Source organism: Acanthopagrus latus, chromosome 14 (genome assembly GCF_904848185.1).
Source record: "Acanthopagrus latus isolate v.2019 chromosome 14, fAcaLat1.1, whole genome shotgun sequence".
Taxonomy (NCBI): Eukaryota; Metazoa; Chordata; class Actinopteri; order Spariformes; family Sparidae; genus Acanthopagrus; species Acanthopagrus latus.
In genome coordinates this window covers 11,517,465-11,536,872 of record NC_051052.1, presented here as the reverse complement: position 1 = coordinate 11,536,872, position 19,408 = coordinate 11,517,465, and the positions used below count along the sequence as shown (strand labels likewise).

The 19,408-nt window shown below is 41.9% G+C and overlaps 1 protein-coding gene across 11 annotated transcripts in view; it reads right to left on the bottom strand.

Annotated features, from left to right (window-relative positions):
* Positions 1–19,408, bottom strand: part of grm8a (glutamate receptor, metabotropic 8a) — a 453,766-nt gene that overhangs the window by 72,751 nt on the left and 361,607 nt on the right. Inside the window, exon 16 of one of the 11 annotated variants that reach the window (XM_037121962.1) lies at positions 6,120–7,042. The exons of 9 other annotated variants lie outside the window; for them this stretch is intronic. In XM_037121962.1, coding sequence (XP_036977857.1) covers positions 6,903–7,042 — 140 coding nt within the window. In that variant the 3' untranslated portion in view covers positions 6,120–6,902. Of the gene's footprint in view, positions 1–6,119; positions 7,043–19,408 lie in introns of those variants that run through there. One more of the 11 variants, XM_037121968.1, reaches the window with a different exon arrangement.

The following is a 19,408-nucleotide window of genomic DNA, read 5'->3' as shown; positions in this document are numbered from 1 at the left end:
GTTCTCATGCCTACCTTGGCCGCCACCCTTGTTCGCAGGTAGTGCACATTCCGACACAACTAATGTTCCTGAATCTAACAGACAAGGTTTACGCGTCGACACACAATGAAACTCTACATCAGCAAAACAGGCCTGATGTTCCCCGACTGTACGCGCCGCACCGGGAGGACGAACAGGTAAACAAGTTAAATGTAGTACTTCCACGTCAACACACTCCTGTCAAAACAGAGATGCGAAGAAATTCCAGCAGCGTCAGCTAAAACGTCTGACTCATGAAAGCTTTTAAATCCTATTTCCCACCCACTTTTTTCCCCCCTGCATTGTTTAGTTTACCGGGACATTCCTTCTTTTAGGCCGCGCAAACAGCTTTCTCGTCAGCGTTTATTTATTTATAACGGAGCTTTAACTACTTTGGGGTGGAGGGGGGGTTTAGCATCAAATATGTCCTCACAGACTGTTGACATTTTGTCAGAGGGATTTGGAACACAATTCAACAGAATCACATTACGAGTCGCAGTCACCAGAAATGAAAAGAAAGAAATCAGTGTCTCTTGACGTCCCCGCTGACAGAGTAAATATAGATTTTTTTTTTTCTTTTTGTAACATAAGATGTTGGACTTAAGGCTTTTAGTGATAACAAACTCTTAAGCCTGCAGTATATTATGTATCTGTGCTCACAATGGCCCGACGCTACGCTCTTAACCGCCGGTAACACAGTGCCAGGATTAATTTTAGAGACAGGTCTATGAAATCACACCTTGTTCAATTCAACCTTCTCTGTAATGAAAAACCCTAATGTGACTCTAATGGTGTTACTTTCAACTCATGGGTCTAAATGCCACACTTAGTGTGTCACACCGTGTTCTCGGCGCTTCTTTCCGCCGGTAATGCCTCGTTCAAAAGGGGAATCAAATGATAGCGAAAGCTCAACATAATTTCTGTCTTCAAAATGAACTTGTACAAACCTGAACGATGTGACAGTTTGTGAACGGGGAAAAGGAAAACACTCAGCAAAGTGAGCTAATCCCAGCGACACAGAGGAGCTCATCTCTCTACATGCAACAAAAGAAAAGATACAGTTTTTCTCTCCCGTGATGCCCCTCGGCAACAGCTGTGCACTGTCTGATGCAATTACTGAAGCCAATTCATTATGAACTTGAGGAGAATTACATCATTGATCATAAGGTAACCCGGCAGTTAACTTACATGCACTGTGTCTGGGTTGGGTTCACATTACATTCTGAGTCCCACCTACATATTAGCTCAATTAGATATATGACTGCATTCCTTAGAATGTGGGATGATTGTGATGATGAACATAACAAAGAAATAAAGCTACAGTCGTTTGAATGAATCATCAGCTGCTTAGACACACACAAATCTTTGTCGTCCATGTACAGTCGTAAAAACTGTAATAACAACACTGTTAAACTACTGACTGTAAGAAAAATATGGATGTCACTTTGATAAGTGAAGCCAATGCATAAATGCCTTAAATCAGAATTATTTCTAATGGCCAGCGTGGGGGCAACTCCAGTGGTTGCAAAAACAGGACTGATTGTATATCAGCTTATGAGAAAACAACCCTACTTCTCACTCGATTCATTACCCCAGTGAGCTGTTTCTTAATGAGTTCATGGTGTCAGTCTATTGGTTCAAGTCTTCTCTAATGCAGCATGATGCTCATTTTGTTATTTAGAGCAGAACAGATGTTAAAGCAGGGAATCCCTCATAGGTTGTGGCTGCCTTGTCACTGCCAAGTAGCTACAGGGTGCCTTGGTTTCTCAGTCAGAGCTCATCATGATATGTTCTTCAGCTCAATTCTCTTGTCCAAATTTTGTCACCTCTGGCTTAAGAAAAAAAAAACAAACAAAAAAAAAAATCAAGGTGGCAACAGACAGAATACCACACTCAAAGTTTCAGCATCAGCAGTGGCTCAGGTGGAGACGCTGAGGTGGAGTAGAAGCTAGTGGCAAAGCTCAGGGGTTATACCAACACTGGAGAAGTTGAGGAGAAGCTATGTTAAATGGGAAGGTGAGCAAAAACACACAGAGAGATTGGAGCAGCTCAGCTCCATGTCGTGGAGTCAAAAAAAAAAAAAAAATCTGGCAGTGAGTGGAGCGCAGTACTTAAACTGGCGCTGATGATTAGGTGAGCTGCAGGTGTGTGAGGAAGGAGCTCCAGACCTCCTAGAAAAACCACGGCCAGCCTCTGTAACACACATCTCAAAACATTCTGGCACAACAAAACACCAAGCACAGGAGAAAAAAACACACAAAGCCAGTCCAGATCATGAACAGTGGGTGCATCACGTGTGTTACACACTCTTTTTTCTTATTACTGAAGGCAAAGTTAAAAGTTTCCGGCCCTAATTAGCTCTTCATCAAGCGCAGAGGATAAGCACACACAGTATATTTATACATAAATATGCATGAATACATAAATATACTCTACACAGTTCAGATTCATTCATACAGATCTACACTTAACTAAAATGTTATTATTACTATTATTTACAGGCATTTGAAAGGAAAACACACATCAAAAGAACAGTAAATGGCCACTTAGACATACATCTCCGTGATTATCAGTTCATCACCATTTAAAGGCAAAGAAATGGCCACAGAATTAACAAATAATTGCACTGTTTTCTTCCTCAAGCGGTAATAAATGTTGAACGTTCATAAGTGCTTGTAGATGAATATGAGGCAGGCTGGTGAAAAAGGAGCAAATCCGTCAGCGCTTGAAATAAACTCGGTAAAAATGGAACAAACTGCCCCCGTTGGAATACCATTAGTTTGAAATCAGTGGAAGCCGTGTTCCTCAGGGTGCCGTATAATAAGACCGTATGCCAGGTTGTGATAAGCAGCAGGCAATAGGCACGCCCATTAAAAGTAATTGACAAGAATGATAACAAGTACCGCCAGTCTCTCTATCACATACACACTATAAACACACACACACACAACTCTTTTGCTTGTGTCCTAGGTTTTTTTGTATTTCTCTATATTTTCTATAAACGTCACTTTCAGACTCCCAGTCGAGCAGTCCTCTTCAAGCTCTCAAACTCAAAATGCTCCCGCACTTCCTTTAGCAAAACCTTTTTGTAACTTACATCCTTTTTTACTTACAGTACAGAACAATAAATCTCACGCAGCGGGCAGAAATTCACTTAGCCGCTTCAGATTCAGCTCAGTGACGGTTGCTGGAGTTTAATTCATTTCAATGGTAATAGAGACCAAAGGAAAGCGGTGTAATAGTCATAAATGTCACACGGTGCATTTATTAAAAACAGAGAGAAGACCAAAAAAAAAAAAAAAAAAGGAACAATTTTGCCACACATCCATTTATCAGTCCTTTTTTTTAATATTAGTTACTCTTGTGATGAAGGGGCACAGGAACGACAGAGCAGCCAATATGCAGCGGGGTAAACAAACACAACACTCAAGGGAAGTTGCAGATATATCATTTGGCTAACATGCAGAGACATTCACACTATCATTCAGAATCTTCAATTCACCTGAACTGCATGTGTGTGGGAGGAAACCCAGCGCAGTGAGAGAAAATGCGTCAAGACTCAGCACGGACGGGTCCAGATTTGAATCAAGGCCCTTTGCTAACCCGATACGCAATGAGTGTTGATTAACAAGCGTTCTTTTTGTGGCCACTTGGGGGCAGTCTTACAACCTGAGAACAACATCTGACATATTACCTCCTTGTACTTTTGACATAAAATGCCCTGTGAAGCCGATGAAGACTGCAGGCTGTAGTTAGTTTCTCTGTACTTGTTAATTTGCATACTTGCTGCCTTGATTGGTTGGTTGGGATTAGTGATGGTCGAGAAGTGGCGATTGGTTCATGCTGTTAGCCGCTAGCTTGTTAACATCTGCGCTCTTATCGGCATTACAGTACCTTGCCAGTTTCCACATTTAGGTTGCTAGCTTGGAGGTAGTTGCTGCTGGTCCACACAGCCAAGGCGATTTTCAAAACAGTAGCGGAAGGAAGGAAGGAAGGAAGGAAGGAAGGAAGGAAGGAAGGAAGGAAGGAAAAATAATAATTGTGATAGTAACAATGCCAACGGGCACTTGTGTTACAGGTTGACCAGGATCACGCCTTTATCAAAACCTTCTGCTCCTCCTCACACACACAGTACACCACGCACAAAGCCACTATCCCATGGGGACTGACCTTCAACATAAATTGCGATACACGTCTTGCATGTGCTCCTCTCCCAGCGATGGCCCTGCATCTTCTTCTCACCTTCCCCCCTCTTCCCCGCTGCACTCCCTTCAGCTGGGTTTGTATTTTGCGAGCGCGGAGCACAGTGTTTCTGTCACTGGGGAGTGTCAGCATGTCTCTTCACTTGATATGCATTAGATTTTCCACACTTTCTGGCAGTTATCTGATTCCAACTCAATACGCTGCCGAGGGAAATTGAGTCCTAAGGCCAAGAGAGAGGGGGAGAGAAGTTTTTGGCGGCTTTTTAAATTCATTACAGTATTGTGTTGCGGTCTCGACGGAGCTCGCCTGGCAGCACGAGGCCACGGAGGTGTGTGTTATAGCAATACAGAGAGAATACGGGAGAGCCTTTGCAAACCACGCTGCCACTGCAATAGAGGGGCTGTTCTCCTCACCACACTTTAATATAACCTGCTTACTTGTTGAAACTGTGCAAGCGAGTGGAAATACGACGAAGATATTAATGTCCCAGCCTCATACTGTATGAGGAGCTCACAGTGTTGACAGGTGGAAAAGAACCGCCGAGGATTCATTCTGCGATTTTTAAAGCACAAATCCTGCTCCGCTAACTTTTTATTTTCGCCTCACAAGCAGTGGGGCCCGTGAACATCCTCGTCAGTCAATCAGTTGGTCAGTCCATCCGACACTTTGGCTCGGTGAAAAAAATATTCTAATTGGCTCATTACTGTTACATTTGCCGAGCTCATTCACACATCAAAGATGAAAACCCCTTTTGATTTCTATGACCCATGTGGCCTTTTTTTCCCTCGCACTAACCTCAGGAATCAACTCTACTGTACATTAGCCAGGCCAGAAGTGAGCTTTTGAAGAAGTATACCGGCCATTTGGTATTTCATGAAGTTGGCAGGCTTGAATGGAAATGGTTAAAAGGAAAGGTCAATATCAGTACAGGTGGAGAAGCGGAGATATCATGTCTTTATAGTTCCTAGTATAGGTGAGACTCCATGACACAAGCTAGCATGTGTAGGCCCGTTCCTGTCTGAAAATGGATGAAATGTAACATTTTGCAGCTCATTCTCACAGCTGTAGAAATATAGTATGACCAGTGATGGTACAAAGTATGGATGGAGCTTTTGGTCTGAAAAAAAGTAACCAGAAAGGAGGCAACTCCACTGGTTGCAGAAAGAAGCAAGATGCATAAAGCTTATGGGACTTATGGGACTTCTCACTTTATGTATTTCCTCAGTAAACAGTTTCCTAATTAGTTTATGGTCATGGTCACTAGTTTCAGGTCTTCTTCAATAAAGCATGATTTTCATTTTGTACATTATGGTTCCATTTGGAGCACAATAAGCAATAAAGCAGGGTATGTCACCACAAAAACGCCTGGAGATGGTCCGTCTTCCTGTGGAAAAAAAAAAAGCTGGTTGTGGTTTCCACAGAAACGTCAGGAAATCTACCCACAGGGTCCAACAGCGATCACCCGTTCAGCATGTAATAATGACACCAACATCCCCTTGACCTCAAGCAGTGAAAGTCAGCTAATGAACATAAAGCGTGAACATGATATGCCACCTTTGGCATATGTCACAAACGGCAACCTTGGACCTATCTGTGGTTTGCAGAAGCATTAATGACTAACATTATATCCGGGCCACTGGGCTGCTGCCAGAGCACGCCCCCTCTTAAAAACTGAGATAGTGACGGTCATAATGACAAACTCGAGGCTTCCAATCTGTGGCCCACAAACTGTTGGACTGGAATACGGGAATAGTTTGACATTTTGTCAAATATCCTTATTTGCTTTCTTGCGAAGAGTTAGTTGAAGAAGTCGATAACACTCTCGCATCTGTGTGCTGAATATAGGAGCAGAAAACTAATGACGGCAATATGCAGTATACCAACATGGCGTTTAATATTCTCTATGTTAACCAGCCAATATTAGCACAGCAACAGCGCAGCTCTTTTATTACATGCCTAGTTCCCAGTTGTGATGAAAAATGGTTCCAATCTATATGTCTTGGCTGAGGCATATCTCAAGGAGCAGCAAGAACAGCTACTAAAGTAATGTGACAGGTGATAAAAGAGAGCTGTGCTAATCAACTGCTGCTGGTGGAAGACCACTTTACTCTCTCTAGGAATATCATCTCCACCCCTCACATTATTTTCCCCACTGTGTGGCCACTGTGTAATTTCTATTTTTCAATGAATATTTACACATTCTCAGGCAGACGTCCCTATAGCTATACGGGTACCGGCTTTTATAGGAAGGCAGGCATCCATAACGTGAATTTCTGCGATGAAAAGCAAAAGGGCACTGGCACATTTTCCATAACATCAAAGTGTGTCAAGCTGCCCGCGTGTCTGCAGTCTGAGTTTCGTAGCTAGAACAAACTCAAAGTGATGGCAAGAGCATGAACTTCCCCGAGTGGCCGGTGATCTAACAGAGCAACGCTTAATCGACACACAGATGCAACACTACAGTGGAGCTGCTCTTTGAAGGGATATCGTCTTTCTCTGCTCTTTTCCTGTCACTGTTTTTTTTTATTTTTTTTTATTCTGATTTTGTACTAAATTGAGTCTTAAAACAGTTTTTAACATATCGCTGTTGTTTCCGTCTTGCCTCTTCCATTGTTGTGTTGTGTTAATTCGAGGCCCCCTCCCCCTCCTTCATTTTCATACTCTCTCCATCTTGGTCATTTTCACCAAGTCTCCCCAGTTTTATCTTTCTCTGTCTCTCTGCCTCTGAAGACCGGTTCGCTGACAGATGTGTGTAGAGAATAGCTTCTGACAACTCGGGTATTCCTCTCATCTGTCATCCTGACCGCCTGAATGTCTGTGCCTGGGAGAGAGTGAGGGAGAGAGAGAGAGAGAGAGAGAGAGAGACGGAGAGGTAAGTCGCAGGAGAGGCAACAAATGAAAGTAAGGGTACCAGGGGAAACAATTAATTTAAAGTGCAGGGTTGTGCATTTTTTGGTTAAGTGGTTCTCCTGTCAATGGAGAGGAGTTATCCATTTACTTTGCTGGTCCATGTGCTGCCTCCGTCAATAGGTGGTGAAAAGTGATTGGCTCCAGAAGGGGAACATGTTTGTTTTTCATCTATTCCTTCTGACTAACTAGAATAACTGCTTTCCCTGTGTTTATGCCTCGGCTTCCAATGCAGCTTACAGTGCACAAATCTATCCAATCCACAACTTTTTTTCTTGATTAGTCTTCACCTATTTACTATCCGATCAACTGTGGACTATGGTTTCAAGGCAGGCGACTGTAAACCCAGTGTATTTCACCTTTCCAGCACCGAAAAGTAGACAGTTAGTTTGATTAGTGATTTAAGTTGGTGATTAAACGTTCAATGGTACTTTATCCTGCTTCTTAGGGCTTGGTAGAGATGAACATGGGGCTAAAATTGGACTAGTACTAGTAGCAGTTATGAGTTATCTGTTGGCAGCCTTCCCAATGTGTCAATATGTGACGAGTTTGGAATGAGACTCCAAAATCAATTTTTCCTGCAAATACAAATTTAACCTAAACAGACGGTAAGTGTAGCATTGTCACAAAATCAGTGGTTTATTTCCATATATTTTGAAACTTGCATCGTTCACCAGGGCTGGCAGTCTTCTTCACTGCTGCATCTCCTGCTGTATTACTGGTACCAAACATCTATGAGTGGAACACCGATTTACTTTTTAGCAGCGCACGAGACAGTCAGGATGGAATCTTCCATCGCACCATCAGTGCTAAATGAAATCCACAGTGAAGCTATATATTAATCCATTACAACAGCACACACATGACACATCAACAGGTACGTAGACCTGAAATAGCCATGTTCACATGTGCTAAGCACTGTATAATGTCAGGTGTGATTAGGGGTGATAATTGCATTGCTATCCATTCGGTGTACAGCGGTGTCCATAATAATCAGTCCTCTTTCAGCTGTGATAAGTGAAATGATAGTCAAGTGTTAAGTGCTGCTCTGCTGGTTGGCAGAATCCTGGAATGACTTCTGGGGCCTTTGAGACTTTCAGACCTCATTTCGAAACCTTTGTGCCAGCCATGCTTCATGTTGTGAGAAGGTAACAGTGCGGCAAGTGAAGGTCCACCGGTTCAGTTGGGCTCTCATTACTCTGTACAGGGCCAGAGGAACCGAGTGGATGAACTGCATCTCCTCCGCGCTGAATAAAAGGGTCAACTGTTCTTCCAGAGGCCTGTAATCAAAGCCCATTTTGTACTCCCACTAAATTACAGTGTGTTTTTCCCCTGCCAACGTTTTGTGCTGCTTTGTATGCAGGGAGAAGAACCTGGCTGTGTGTATGTGTGATCAGGCGTACATGTCTTTCTATAAGAACGCGCGAGGACTCGGGCACACTCGAGCAAGCATGTAGATTTGTTTGTTTCCGTGATGTCGGGAATCCAATCTTCAAGGCTCGGCTCTCACCCACATTTCATCAGCTCCGAATCCTCGCATGAATATAAATGCGGCGTCAGTTCACCGCAGGCATGTTCGCATTACCCAAGAATGTCAACTGCCATCTCCTGGATCTCAAATTATAACGTTTCCGATTGTTTTCAAATCCTCCCTCTTGCTCGTTTTAATCACAGGGTACATGAGTCAAAATTCAGATGGATAAAATGGCCTCCTCGGTCCCGAATCAAAGTCTTCATGTCCGCGGTCGACGCAGGATTGTTGGCGCAGAATTAATCACGAAGACCTCGCTCCCTCGTGACAAAGAATGTGCTTCACGGCACGTTCCCGCCATTTCAACATAACCCAACGCAACGTCGGTTCTCTGCGCCACATCACAGCAAGTGTTGACTCTGCAGTGCTTTGCTTGAGAGGCCACTTTAATTAGGAACAGGTCAAACGAACAGGCAAAGATTAGGTCCCTTTAGCAGGGACTTAAAATTGATCGCTGAGGGGCTTTTCGCTCAGGAAATTGGTTCATGGCGATGGCAGCTGCATCGGGTAAAAGGCGTTTATCAAACTAACTTCACTCCTCTGCTTGTGCGGCGATCCTTTTCCTCACACGTCTCCACCTCATTGTTACTAATTTGTCCATTTGTCAAAATGCAACTCTTCCTGGTATTTCTTTAGACATTTATGCCTCCTAAATGCTCAGGTCTTTCAAGCCCCCACATCTTGCAGTCAGTTTTTTTTCTGGTTTTTTTTTTACTTCCGCTTTTTTTTTTCTTTACTTTCTATTAAGATCAAGTTTTAAACCCACACTGAAACAACCCCGATGATACCATCAAGGGTGAAATTTTCACATATCTCTCCAAAAACTCTTGAAAACTCTTACAAAAACGTCTTACAACTCTATGCTGACAAGTAGCCTACACCTCATGACAAACAACAGTTCTTTAATGAGGGTTCGTACTTCATAGCAGGAGCAGTCCTTATTCCAGGCAAGGTGACACACTTCTGCCATAAGATGCTGCAGGAATTCTGTGAAGATTTTTTTTTTTTTTTTATGTGAGAAAGAGCACTTTTCTACTTTGCTTTCAATAATGATCTAAGTATTAAAGGCGCTATTTGTAAGAAAAGTAGATTTTTGAGCCTCATTCCCCCTTAATGCTTTTCAAGGACTTCGAAAATAATCCTCCCCAATGCACAATATTAAGAGTTTATCTCCTTCTGCATCCAGACTGCCTCTTTCATTGCAGACGTTAAATGTTTGTTATTCGTCCGTAATAACTGAATAATGTTGTTACTTTTAATTAAAGTGCAAAAAAAAAAAATCAAAGTCCCTCAGAGGGGAGAGACCGAATCCTGATTACTTTATTTAGTCTGTTTATTCATTAATAGGCAATATTGAATTTATGTTCATTAGCAGGGGCTAATGAGAGTGCCCTGCTGTGCAGCGTGTTCTGGGGAATCATTGTTCATGTGTGTGAGTGCAAGCAGGTATTTGTGCCCAATACATGTGTGTGTGAGCAATTGTCTGAATTTACACGTGTGTTTCCTTATATGTACAGGTGAGGAGTCGCGCATTTAGGCACGTGCATGTTGGTTCCTCTCCCCTCCTGCAATCTGCAGTGAATGGCCAGTGTCTTTGGAGATACCGCGCAAATCTTAAAATACATTATTCAATGCAGTCATTACTGATGATGAACAATGGGAATTCACACAGGGGTATAATACATCCGTGTTACAGAGAGATCACATTACTCAAACGTAAATGAATTTGAGAAATGTGCTGGAAATCATCCGCATCGTCGTTTTCACGCGAAAAAACAGTCACATCAGACAACAATTAGCCCCAACAGCTGCGAGCAGATCAGCAGACAAATTGAACCCTCATTACTGGCAAGTCATTACTTATTAATAATGGGTTTTTTTGTCATGCGAGCTGACATGTTGATGAATAAAGCTGGGCTGCGTGATTATCGGCTGATTGGTGACATCTTTTCTTCATCGGTGTCGCGGTGTTGTCAGCTTTTGGCGAGTTCAGAGCATTTAAATTGACGGTTCCTCGCTATGTGAATGACACCGACCCTGACAGAGGGGTGTGTCGCTGCTCTGGAAATATGAGTCAGCGTTGTAAGTTATGAGTGATGCGAGGGATTGCCTTAAGTTAACCTCGTCTCTTCTTAGCTGACTTTAAATGACTTTGTGACAAATGGTCAACAGTACATTTTTGTGCTTGCAGTAGAAAACCACAGGACTTCGTTTTCTTCCCTTCAAGATCTTACTCAACTTGTCCGGAGCAACAAAAACAATTTGCAGCCATTTTTGTGATGACAAAAATGGAGGTTTTTAACAGGATATGGGGACATCACCAGCTGTGATTCATGGAGAGCAAAACAGGCATTTTAGGCCCAAGATGTGGTCTTATCCTAACCCTAACCAAAAGGTTTTTGTGCCCACACCTATCCAGACCATAACCACTGTCAAAACATCAGTTTTGAACCAAAGAGATGTTAAGTTGCACTGCTTATATTATAATACATGTGTACTTTGTGAAAAATGGCCAACAGTAAATGGTGTCTACGTGCTTGCATTTCTAAACCTCCTGACATTTTTTTTTTCCTTTAAGATCTCACTTTGTCTTGTCTGAAGCAAACAGTTTTGGCACAAAAAAAAAAAAAAAAAAAAAAAAAAAAATCCCACTCAGGCTCTTGTACAAACTTTTCCCCCTGACCTGTTTTTTGCTGCTTCCACTCATCACCCCTCTTCTCCCTGACTCAGGAGTTTCAGTGCTTGGCCCAGATGGAGTTACTCATACCAGCAGACCATATTTTCTTTGAATGGGCTCCAGTCGGCCACTTTACGGGGCTGAGTGGTCCGGGAGGTATACCTTACAAATTAGCCCATCGTCCCCCTGCCATTTGTTACCGCTGACAGAACCCAATGTCAGTGAATTACAGCTAATACACCTGAGCTGTGCTCTCATTTCAATAGCAGCTGCTAAAGAGGTTTTTGCAGTCTAATAAGCTCAGTGAGGATTAAAGTGTCTCTGCTCAAATGATGTTGAACACCTGTGGATGTAGTTTGTGTACTCAGCAAGCACTTCAGCATCAAAACTGGAATTTCATATGTAAAAACAAAACAATTAAGAAAAAAAATCTTGGAATTAAATGTTGCTGATCAGCACCAAAGAAAAGAACAAGATAATGTTGCTTCTTAGTACGTCATCAAATCTTGTGGGTACAAAAATGACAGCTGTTGGTGATCACAGTTTGCTTCATATAAAGTGAGACTTTTTGTAATATTACTTTGAAATCCACCAGGATCCTTTGTGATTTAACTTTGATTTATTTTTTTCTGGATTCTGGGTTTTTCTAGGAATTTTCCCAGATTTTAAGAATACTTTTCCCAGATTCCGCCAATAATACCCCAAGACTTTCTTTTTTTTTTAGGGATTTTTCTGGGATTTTTCTACTTCTGTGACTTTTACGAGATCTTACCAGGATTTTTATTGTGTGGCTTTTCATGGATTTTGGGGGGTATGCTTCATAAAGTCAGTTTGTATACCAGCAGGGGGCCTCAGGTTGTAGCTGTGACATGTACCCTTTGCGGTCGATTCAGTCAGTGTTCTCTCATTCATGTTTCCACATTGCATACTACAGTTTATAAGAAACATCGCAAGTTAAATTCAGAATTAAGGACTACTGGAGTCAATATTTACATAACAACCAGTAAGCCTCCCTCTGCAAAAATAAAATAGACTGCTTTATTATAATAAAGTGGTGATTTGCTTCGTTCCAAGATGTTTTAGAAATGAAACTGGGTGATTACATTAGTCAAATATGCAACATTGTATTGCTGTTCGGTTATTCTGTTCCAGGAGGAAGCAAATCTGTCTCAAAATTGCAAAACCTACTTCTCACAGCAAACTAAATGGGAAAATACCCACTGATTACATGAGTGGATACAGAATCAGTCCAGCAGAGCCGCTAAATCTCTTGTAAAATCTGCCCTGAACATGATGTGTGACCGGTCAGTTTGTTTGTGTGCCCGGAGGGACGCGAATTTCTATTGCGTTGAACCCTGAGGGAGGCAATCTATGATTCCCATGGGAGAGAAGTGGAGAGATGCCGACAGTCTGCCAGAGGTGGTGGGCGGGCGAGAGAGGATAGAGGCCGAGGAAATGAGAACGAGAAACCACAACAGTCAAGGGGAAAAAACAGAAATGTGTAAAGAATAAGAGAAAACACATTCACTCTGAGCAATCCTGCCGCTCCCTACCTCGCTCCCCAACTCTCCTTTTCTAACTAATATAGATTCAATACATCAATTACAGCTTTTACCTGCGCTCACCTCATCAATGTTGAATGTCCCCGGAGAGGAGGGAAGAAGCACCGAGTGAAGCGGAACACAAGTGAATATGTGACAGGCAGAGTTACACGACGGTACGAGAGTCGCTCCCAGAGGAAACGCCGAGCTCTATTTCACCGCTGATGCCTTGTCACTTCAAACTCTTCATCTGTTACCTGCTGACCAGTGAACTCTTCCTGCGTCTCTGGAAACTGCATGATTTTGTCGCTTTTCACTGTGGTATTGTTTGAGCCAATTACATGTGCTTTCCCACTGTATTTCATTTCAGGTACTTCTACTCTATTTGTAAGTAGTGCATTTTTACCCATACTATCATCGTCTTTATTGTGTTTTAATCTACAGTATTATTCATTTTCTTTTAATGCAGAGGGCCTATCAGAACTGTTTTCACTTATGGTATGATAAGTGATTTTCAGTGTGTAGGGTTTATGTGTATCTATTGGCAGATGTGGAGTAAAATACTTATGTACTTAAATAATGTTTTCATGAGTGTATCATTATTCTTCTTAGTTACCTTAGAATGAGGCTTTGAAGACAGATGTGGTCTGTTGCATCATCGTGTTTCTACTGTAGCCCAGAATGAACAACCCAAACACTGGATCTAAAGGCCCTTTTGCGTTTTTTTTCCACCCTTAGCGACCATCACAAAGGAGGGTAAAACCAGGTGTATTTTATCATCAGCTCTGCTAGAACTACTAAAACCTCCACACTGGTCTTTTTAACTAAAGAAAACAAACACTCCATGACTAATCTCACCGAGCATTACTCAGCAGTACGTTACTGTGAAAAAGTCAGCCGCAGCACAACCCTCTAAACCATCATTTATTTTTTTTCTAACCCCAAAACAATCCGAATTATTCATGAACATTTGTCCTTATTTACATATTTCCAGAGTCGCACTGCTAACAGCGTGACCTCAAGCTACAACGCAGAACAGGTGAAGTTTAAAAAAAAAAACTCAGGTTGTGCTGTTGATATGGTTGTCGTGTTGCATTTCAGTAATTTTCCCGATAAATGTCTACAAGCTCTCTGAGAGATGCCACGAGGGGATTTTTTATTTATTTTTTTATTGTTATTTTTTTTAACCCTCTTGCCAGGTTTCTGGCTGACCTGTCACTTTGATTGGCATTTAGCTCCAAATGCCAATCACTAAACGCATTAGGGTTGATATTTTCACATGAACCTGCAAGCACGAGAGAAAAAATGGCTCATTTCTCGACCTGGTGTTTTCCCATCTGTCTGTCACAGGTTCGCCATCACTTGGTGCTGCATGTGATTCAAGCCGCCTTGCCTATGAAGTCGTCATGCACATGCTCATTTGAATGCACTTACAGGGAGGATATGTTCATTATTAAGTTATAATCTGTCACATTGACTCACTGAAGCTTCATCCATGATGACAAAGTTTATTCCGGGTTACCAAACACTGAAACCAGATGCGTTTTTGAAACAGTTGCTCTCTGCACTTCTATTGTAATTCATTAAACTTTGATGCAAACAAATAATGCAACTTGGAAAAAAAAAAAGGCCAATTAAACACTCACTGTGATAGAATATCTGTTAAAAGTTTCAAGCCTCTGAATGGATTCTCAGAGCATACTGAGATAAATCTAAAAATGACAGCCGTAATATACGTTGTGAATATAAATGATGCCCCCTAAACCAACTCGTGCAGTCATTTAAATATTATTGTGACAAGCTACACTGTCGTATAAGAATCAGAGTTGTCCTCCTTTTGAATTAATTCATGTCTGTCTCTTCCCGGTGCTGCACACTGAGCACAAACAGAACAGCTGACACAGATGAAAAATCAGCCGGCTTCGAGAACAGAATCTCCCGTCTTGTAATCCCAGACACAACATCAACTTGCAGAGCAGCTTATGGCCTATAGTCTGCCTATGGGTAAAAACTACAATGCCATTACAGCGAAGTGAAAAGTGCTCTTTCGCCTGTCTGAGTGGTATATGTGGTCCATTTGCAGCCGCTGGGGGAGAGCGCAGACCTTTGCTGCGGCCTCCAAAATCAGTTGTCAGCTAACGCGCCGCCATCAGCGGCAGATTGAACCGATCAGACGGGCCTGTAAACTCGTTTTAAGAGTAGTTTCATTGACAAGGTCTCCTCATTCAGGGACGGCTCGGGTGGTAAATCCATCTGAACTCAATATACTCACCTCTGAAAGCCGTCATATAAATCCCCGTGACGCACGATCATGATATGCAGCGGTTATAGGGGCTTTGGAAGACATGATTTCTAGACAAGGCCAGAAACAAAAGAATGCAGTATTTACCCACAAATCCACTGCTTAATGTACTGTTCTGATTTAGTGGCTGGCCAGAGCGTATCCTCTATTAAATCTTGAAGTGAAAGCTGATGTAGATGTCCATGGTATACAGAAATGTCAGTGACTTTACTTAGACAACTTAGCTTTTGTCCAGTCCCGTAGAGTGAAAGGCTTGGTACGCATGTGTAGTTTTGGCTCTGGTCTAGAGTAAAAAGTTGAAAGATTTAAAAGATTTTATTTAATCTGAATTTTCTTTCTGTGTGTCTAACAAACGATCAGTAGGTAAAAAGCATTCATTCATGCCTTAGTCGGTAATGAGACCAGAGAGAGCTCATTCTCATAAAAGCTACAGTTCCATGGAATACTGGCTGCTGTAGAGTGCCGGCACCTTTTTTCCAAAAAAATAATAATAATAAAAAATAATTGAAGTACTAGTTACACCAAATGGAGCTGTGGTCTATAGTGCAGGGTACAGGTAAGTGAATGTGATTCATTTAACGAGTCAATTTTCAAATGAAATTCTATCGCTTGGTCCCAGCCAGCACCCATGACCTCCAGTGAATCATTTCTCTCTCCCTCTCCTCTTGTTTCCCCGAGTCTATAACAGTTGCACAGTGTGACTGGAAGAATGAACAACTGGCAGGGAGCTGAAACTCCCCTGAGGAGCCGAGATGTCAGCCAGATAGAACCAAGATGGAGTAAGCCATTGTTCCTCACTACTGGCTCCACTTCATCAAGTCCTGGAGCTTTGATCATTAGGCTGTGGAAAAGGGTCAGGTGGGACAAAGAGGAAGCCCTCACCTCGAATTAATTCACTCCACACATTGAGTTGACAAGAATTTGAACAAGCTCTGATCTTTAACTTTGGATAGGCGAAGCCCTGCGAGGTCAGAAAGGGGGGGTCGATCAGTTTAAACCACTTGGTTTCGAGATGCCTTCTAGAAACTGTTGGGGCAAACGTGATTTATTAGATCCATTGATGGGGGCGGGGGGGGCGGCTCAAACTGATGATTTGTTCAAAGTGCCTGTATCTTAGATGGCTCCAATATAATATTAAAAGGGCAAATAAAACGTGTTTGTGCTAAATGCAAGGCAAAGATGCAAGCAGTCCTGTGAGCTGTGAGGTGCGGCCTCCGTGGTGAAAACTAATTTAACACCGTCTGTTTTATATTCATATGTTATGTCACATAAACTGTGTCATTTTTAAATGAAAAACTATTTAAAATGCAACACCTCAGTGTCTGAGTTTGTTATGTCACACAGATAAGGTGGTAGCTAAATCAAGCCCCCAGGATGAGAGCCAGGCTTCCAAGTTGGCAGAGGGTAATTATTAAGACATGTGATGCACACTGGTCCAAACAGTATTTTTCCTATAAACTTACACTGTGAAAGAAGCGGCTGTAAAACTGAATATATTTTGTGTGTGTGTCAGAATATCATACATTCGGTCCAGTAACATTTCAAAGGTCTAGAAGAGCCGCACAGTTAAATAATGTTATCCCTGGGTTCAAACTGGAAGTTAGCGAGCTCGCTGGCACAGCGTCTTCAGAGTGGGTGCTCTATGAGATGGGAGATACACTGTGCATTTCTGCCATGGTGGATTTCAATCAATGGAGCTGAAAAATATTGCTGTAGAAAACAAATGAATCTTGGGAAAATAACTTGAAGCATCGCTAAGCTACAAAATACACAATCATCATGTTAGCAAAACTGCACCATCACTCAGCTCATCTGAGGTATATGTCTAGATAACTAGATAAACATGGAATCTTGTACAAGAGGTCACATAGCACTACGGTACTCCATCATGGCTTCTGTTAAAATTGTCCCGATGAGCTGACATTCAGCTGACATTAAAATACCAAAGCTACCATTCTGTTTCGAGATAATTTGTTTCCTCATTAGATGCGATATCAACTTCTTTGTTGCAGACAACAAAAAAAACAATATTATCTGGAGCACGCTCAAACGAATGCAAAGAGGACGCGATGAGAGAAAGAGTGTGCGAGGCGATGGTGACCTTCTCAACTCATCGCACATCAGTAGAAGTCCACAGGAACAAACATACATGGAGCGACGCAACCTTAGGGAACATTTCACGCTTTTTATTGTGGAAAACACTGAGATGCAATTGATTGATGTTTGCCGTGCAATTATAAACCTGAGAAAGACCCGGATTACAGTCTTTCATTGAGTCCTTTTGTTGTTGACATTCAGAATATTAAATTCCCATGTTACAGATTAGAGTTTCTCCTTTGAAATGACACAAACAGATATTTCATGATCAGAGGCGAGATTAATTGGTTGCTGCCATCTCAAGAAATACTTGTTAAGGGGCGCCTCTGTGATATTAATTGATGCGGTTGTGGTCTATTAAATTTTCAGTTTTACACTGTCAGTCATCATGTAAGCTGTTTTGCGGGGAAAAACACTCCATCAATGGCAATCTCTAATACCACCTTTATTGTGAAATATGCAAAGCTATTGTTAGCGGGATGAAAGCTCGATCAATCAGTACATTTGTAGGCCTATTGAACGCTGTCAGACAACTTGATTAACTTGATTAATAAGGCTTTTACTTACTCTGATGAACAACAATGGCTCAGTGTCGACGCCTGTAACAGTATTGCATTAGGGTGCCTATGTGGACATCAATGGAAAACGGTTGGCTTTTCCCACTTACAGGGTGAATTTGCTGTCAGAATGTTTTGACGGATCAATATCAGCAGCAAAACATATACTTGATCGCACATTTAATTATCACCTGCAAAGTATCATGTGATGGACTGTGGTCTTTTAATGGAGCCGCAAAGAACTTTCATTTTTGCTGATTCTGGCGGTCCCTGTGGACAAAAGCAGTCAGTGTTTGCAGGATGCATGGCAGGCATTAGGAATGAGTGGAATGTAATGATAGTGAAGCCAACCAAACCTTTATCAGACAGGCTGATATTCTTCGTTAGCCACATGTGAGCCTACAGCTAACAGATCTGGGTTGCTTGGTAATAGCAATTTTCTTCTTGAGGCGTCAGTATACAATTGAGCCTATACTTTAACAAGCTTAATGCTCTTCAAAGTCAAATATGTCAGACAACTCATAAAGCTTACCTTGCTAATTTAACTAAACAGGTTTTGTCACCCCCTTGTGGTTGTTAGGTAACCAGCAGAGACTCCAGTCCCTGCCAATGCGCACAACCCCATCCCTCCCTGCATGTCATTTTTAGACCTCTATTGGCTACTTCTACTTTTAGCTTCCTACTAACCTAGCTTTCATAATGCTTTCAGGACTGTCCACCGGGACACAAAGGAAGCATGTCTACCATTGTGCAACCAAAACAGGAAAAGGCATTGTTTTCCTGCGGTCTCTATCCCCAGGTACCGTTGGAACGACTGGATTATCTGGTGAAAAAGAACCAAGCTGATATGTGTTTGCTCTTACCAGTGGGACTCAAGACGGTTCAACTCAGGCATTCTTCCTACTACATCAGTAATTAATGGACTTTCTGACTTGTAAAACCAACTTGGTGTTATACTCTGCCTTTTGGTTGACCTACTCTCATTTCCCGCCACTCGTGAATTTCTCCTAGCACTAGTGAATTTTTCCCCAAATGTTCAGCTTTATCTCTGAGAGGAGCTCCCCAAATTTGTGACATTTGATTTGCTTTGACATGCAAGTTTTTGTCACCTTTTCAGTCATATTCTTGTATATCTGTTTAATCTCTACAATTCCATTTGATCCATGCGCACATGCGATTGTCATAATTTCTCTGAAGGGCACCCATTTAAGGGCAAACACAAATTCCAACTGTTTTCTTCCTGTGTGTGTGTAATCAGTTCAGTGGGAATTTGCTTGACCTTGGTTCAAAGAAAAATAACTTTTTTTTTTTTCTCTTAGAAACAAAAGGGAGAAAATTAGGCGCAGCATAAAAGAAACCTTCTTCTTTCCACAACCAACCTTCAGGCAACACTGAATGTATAATGTATCGCTAGTTAATATATTCCATAAAGATTTTTTATTGGGGAACTTTCTTGGTTAAAGTGGGAAGGGTGAAAAGCAGAATTCAATATCAGGCAATGTGAGGATTTGGCTCTTACACGGCATCTACTGGAAATCTGAATTTAAATTGAAATGTGAGTTTAAGGGAAAAATC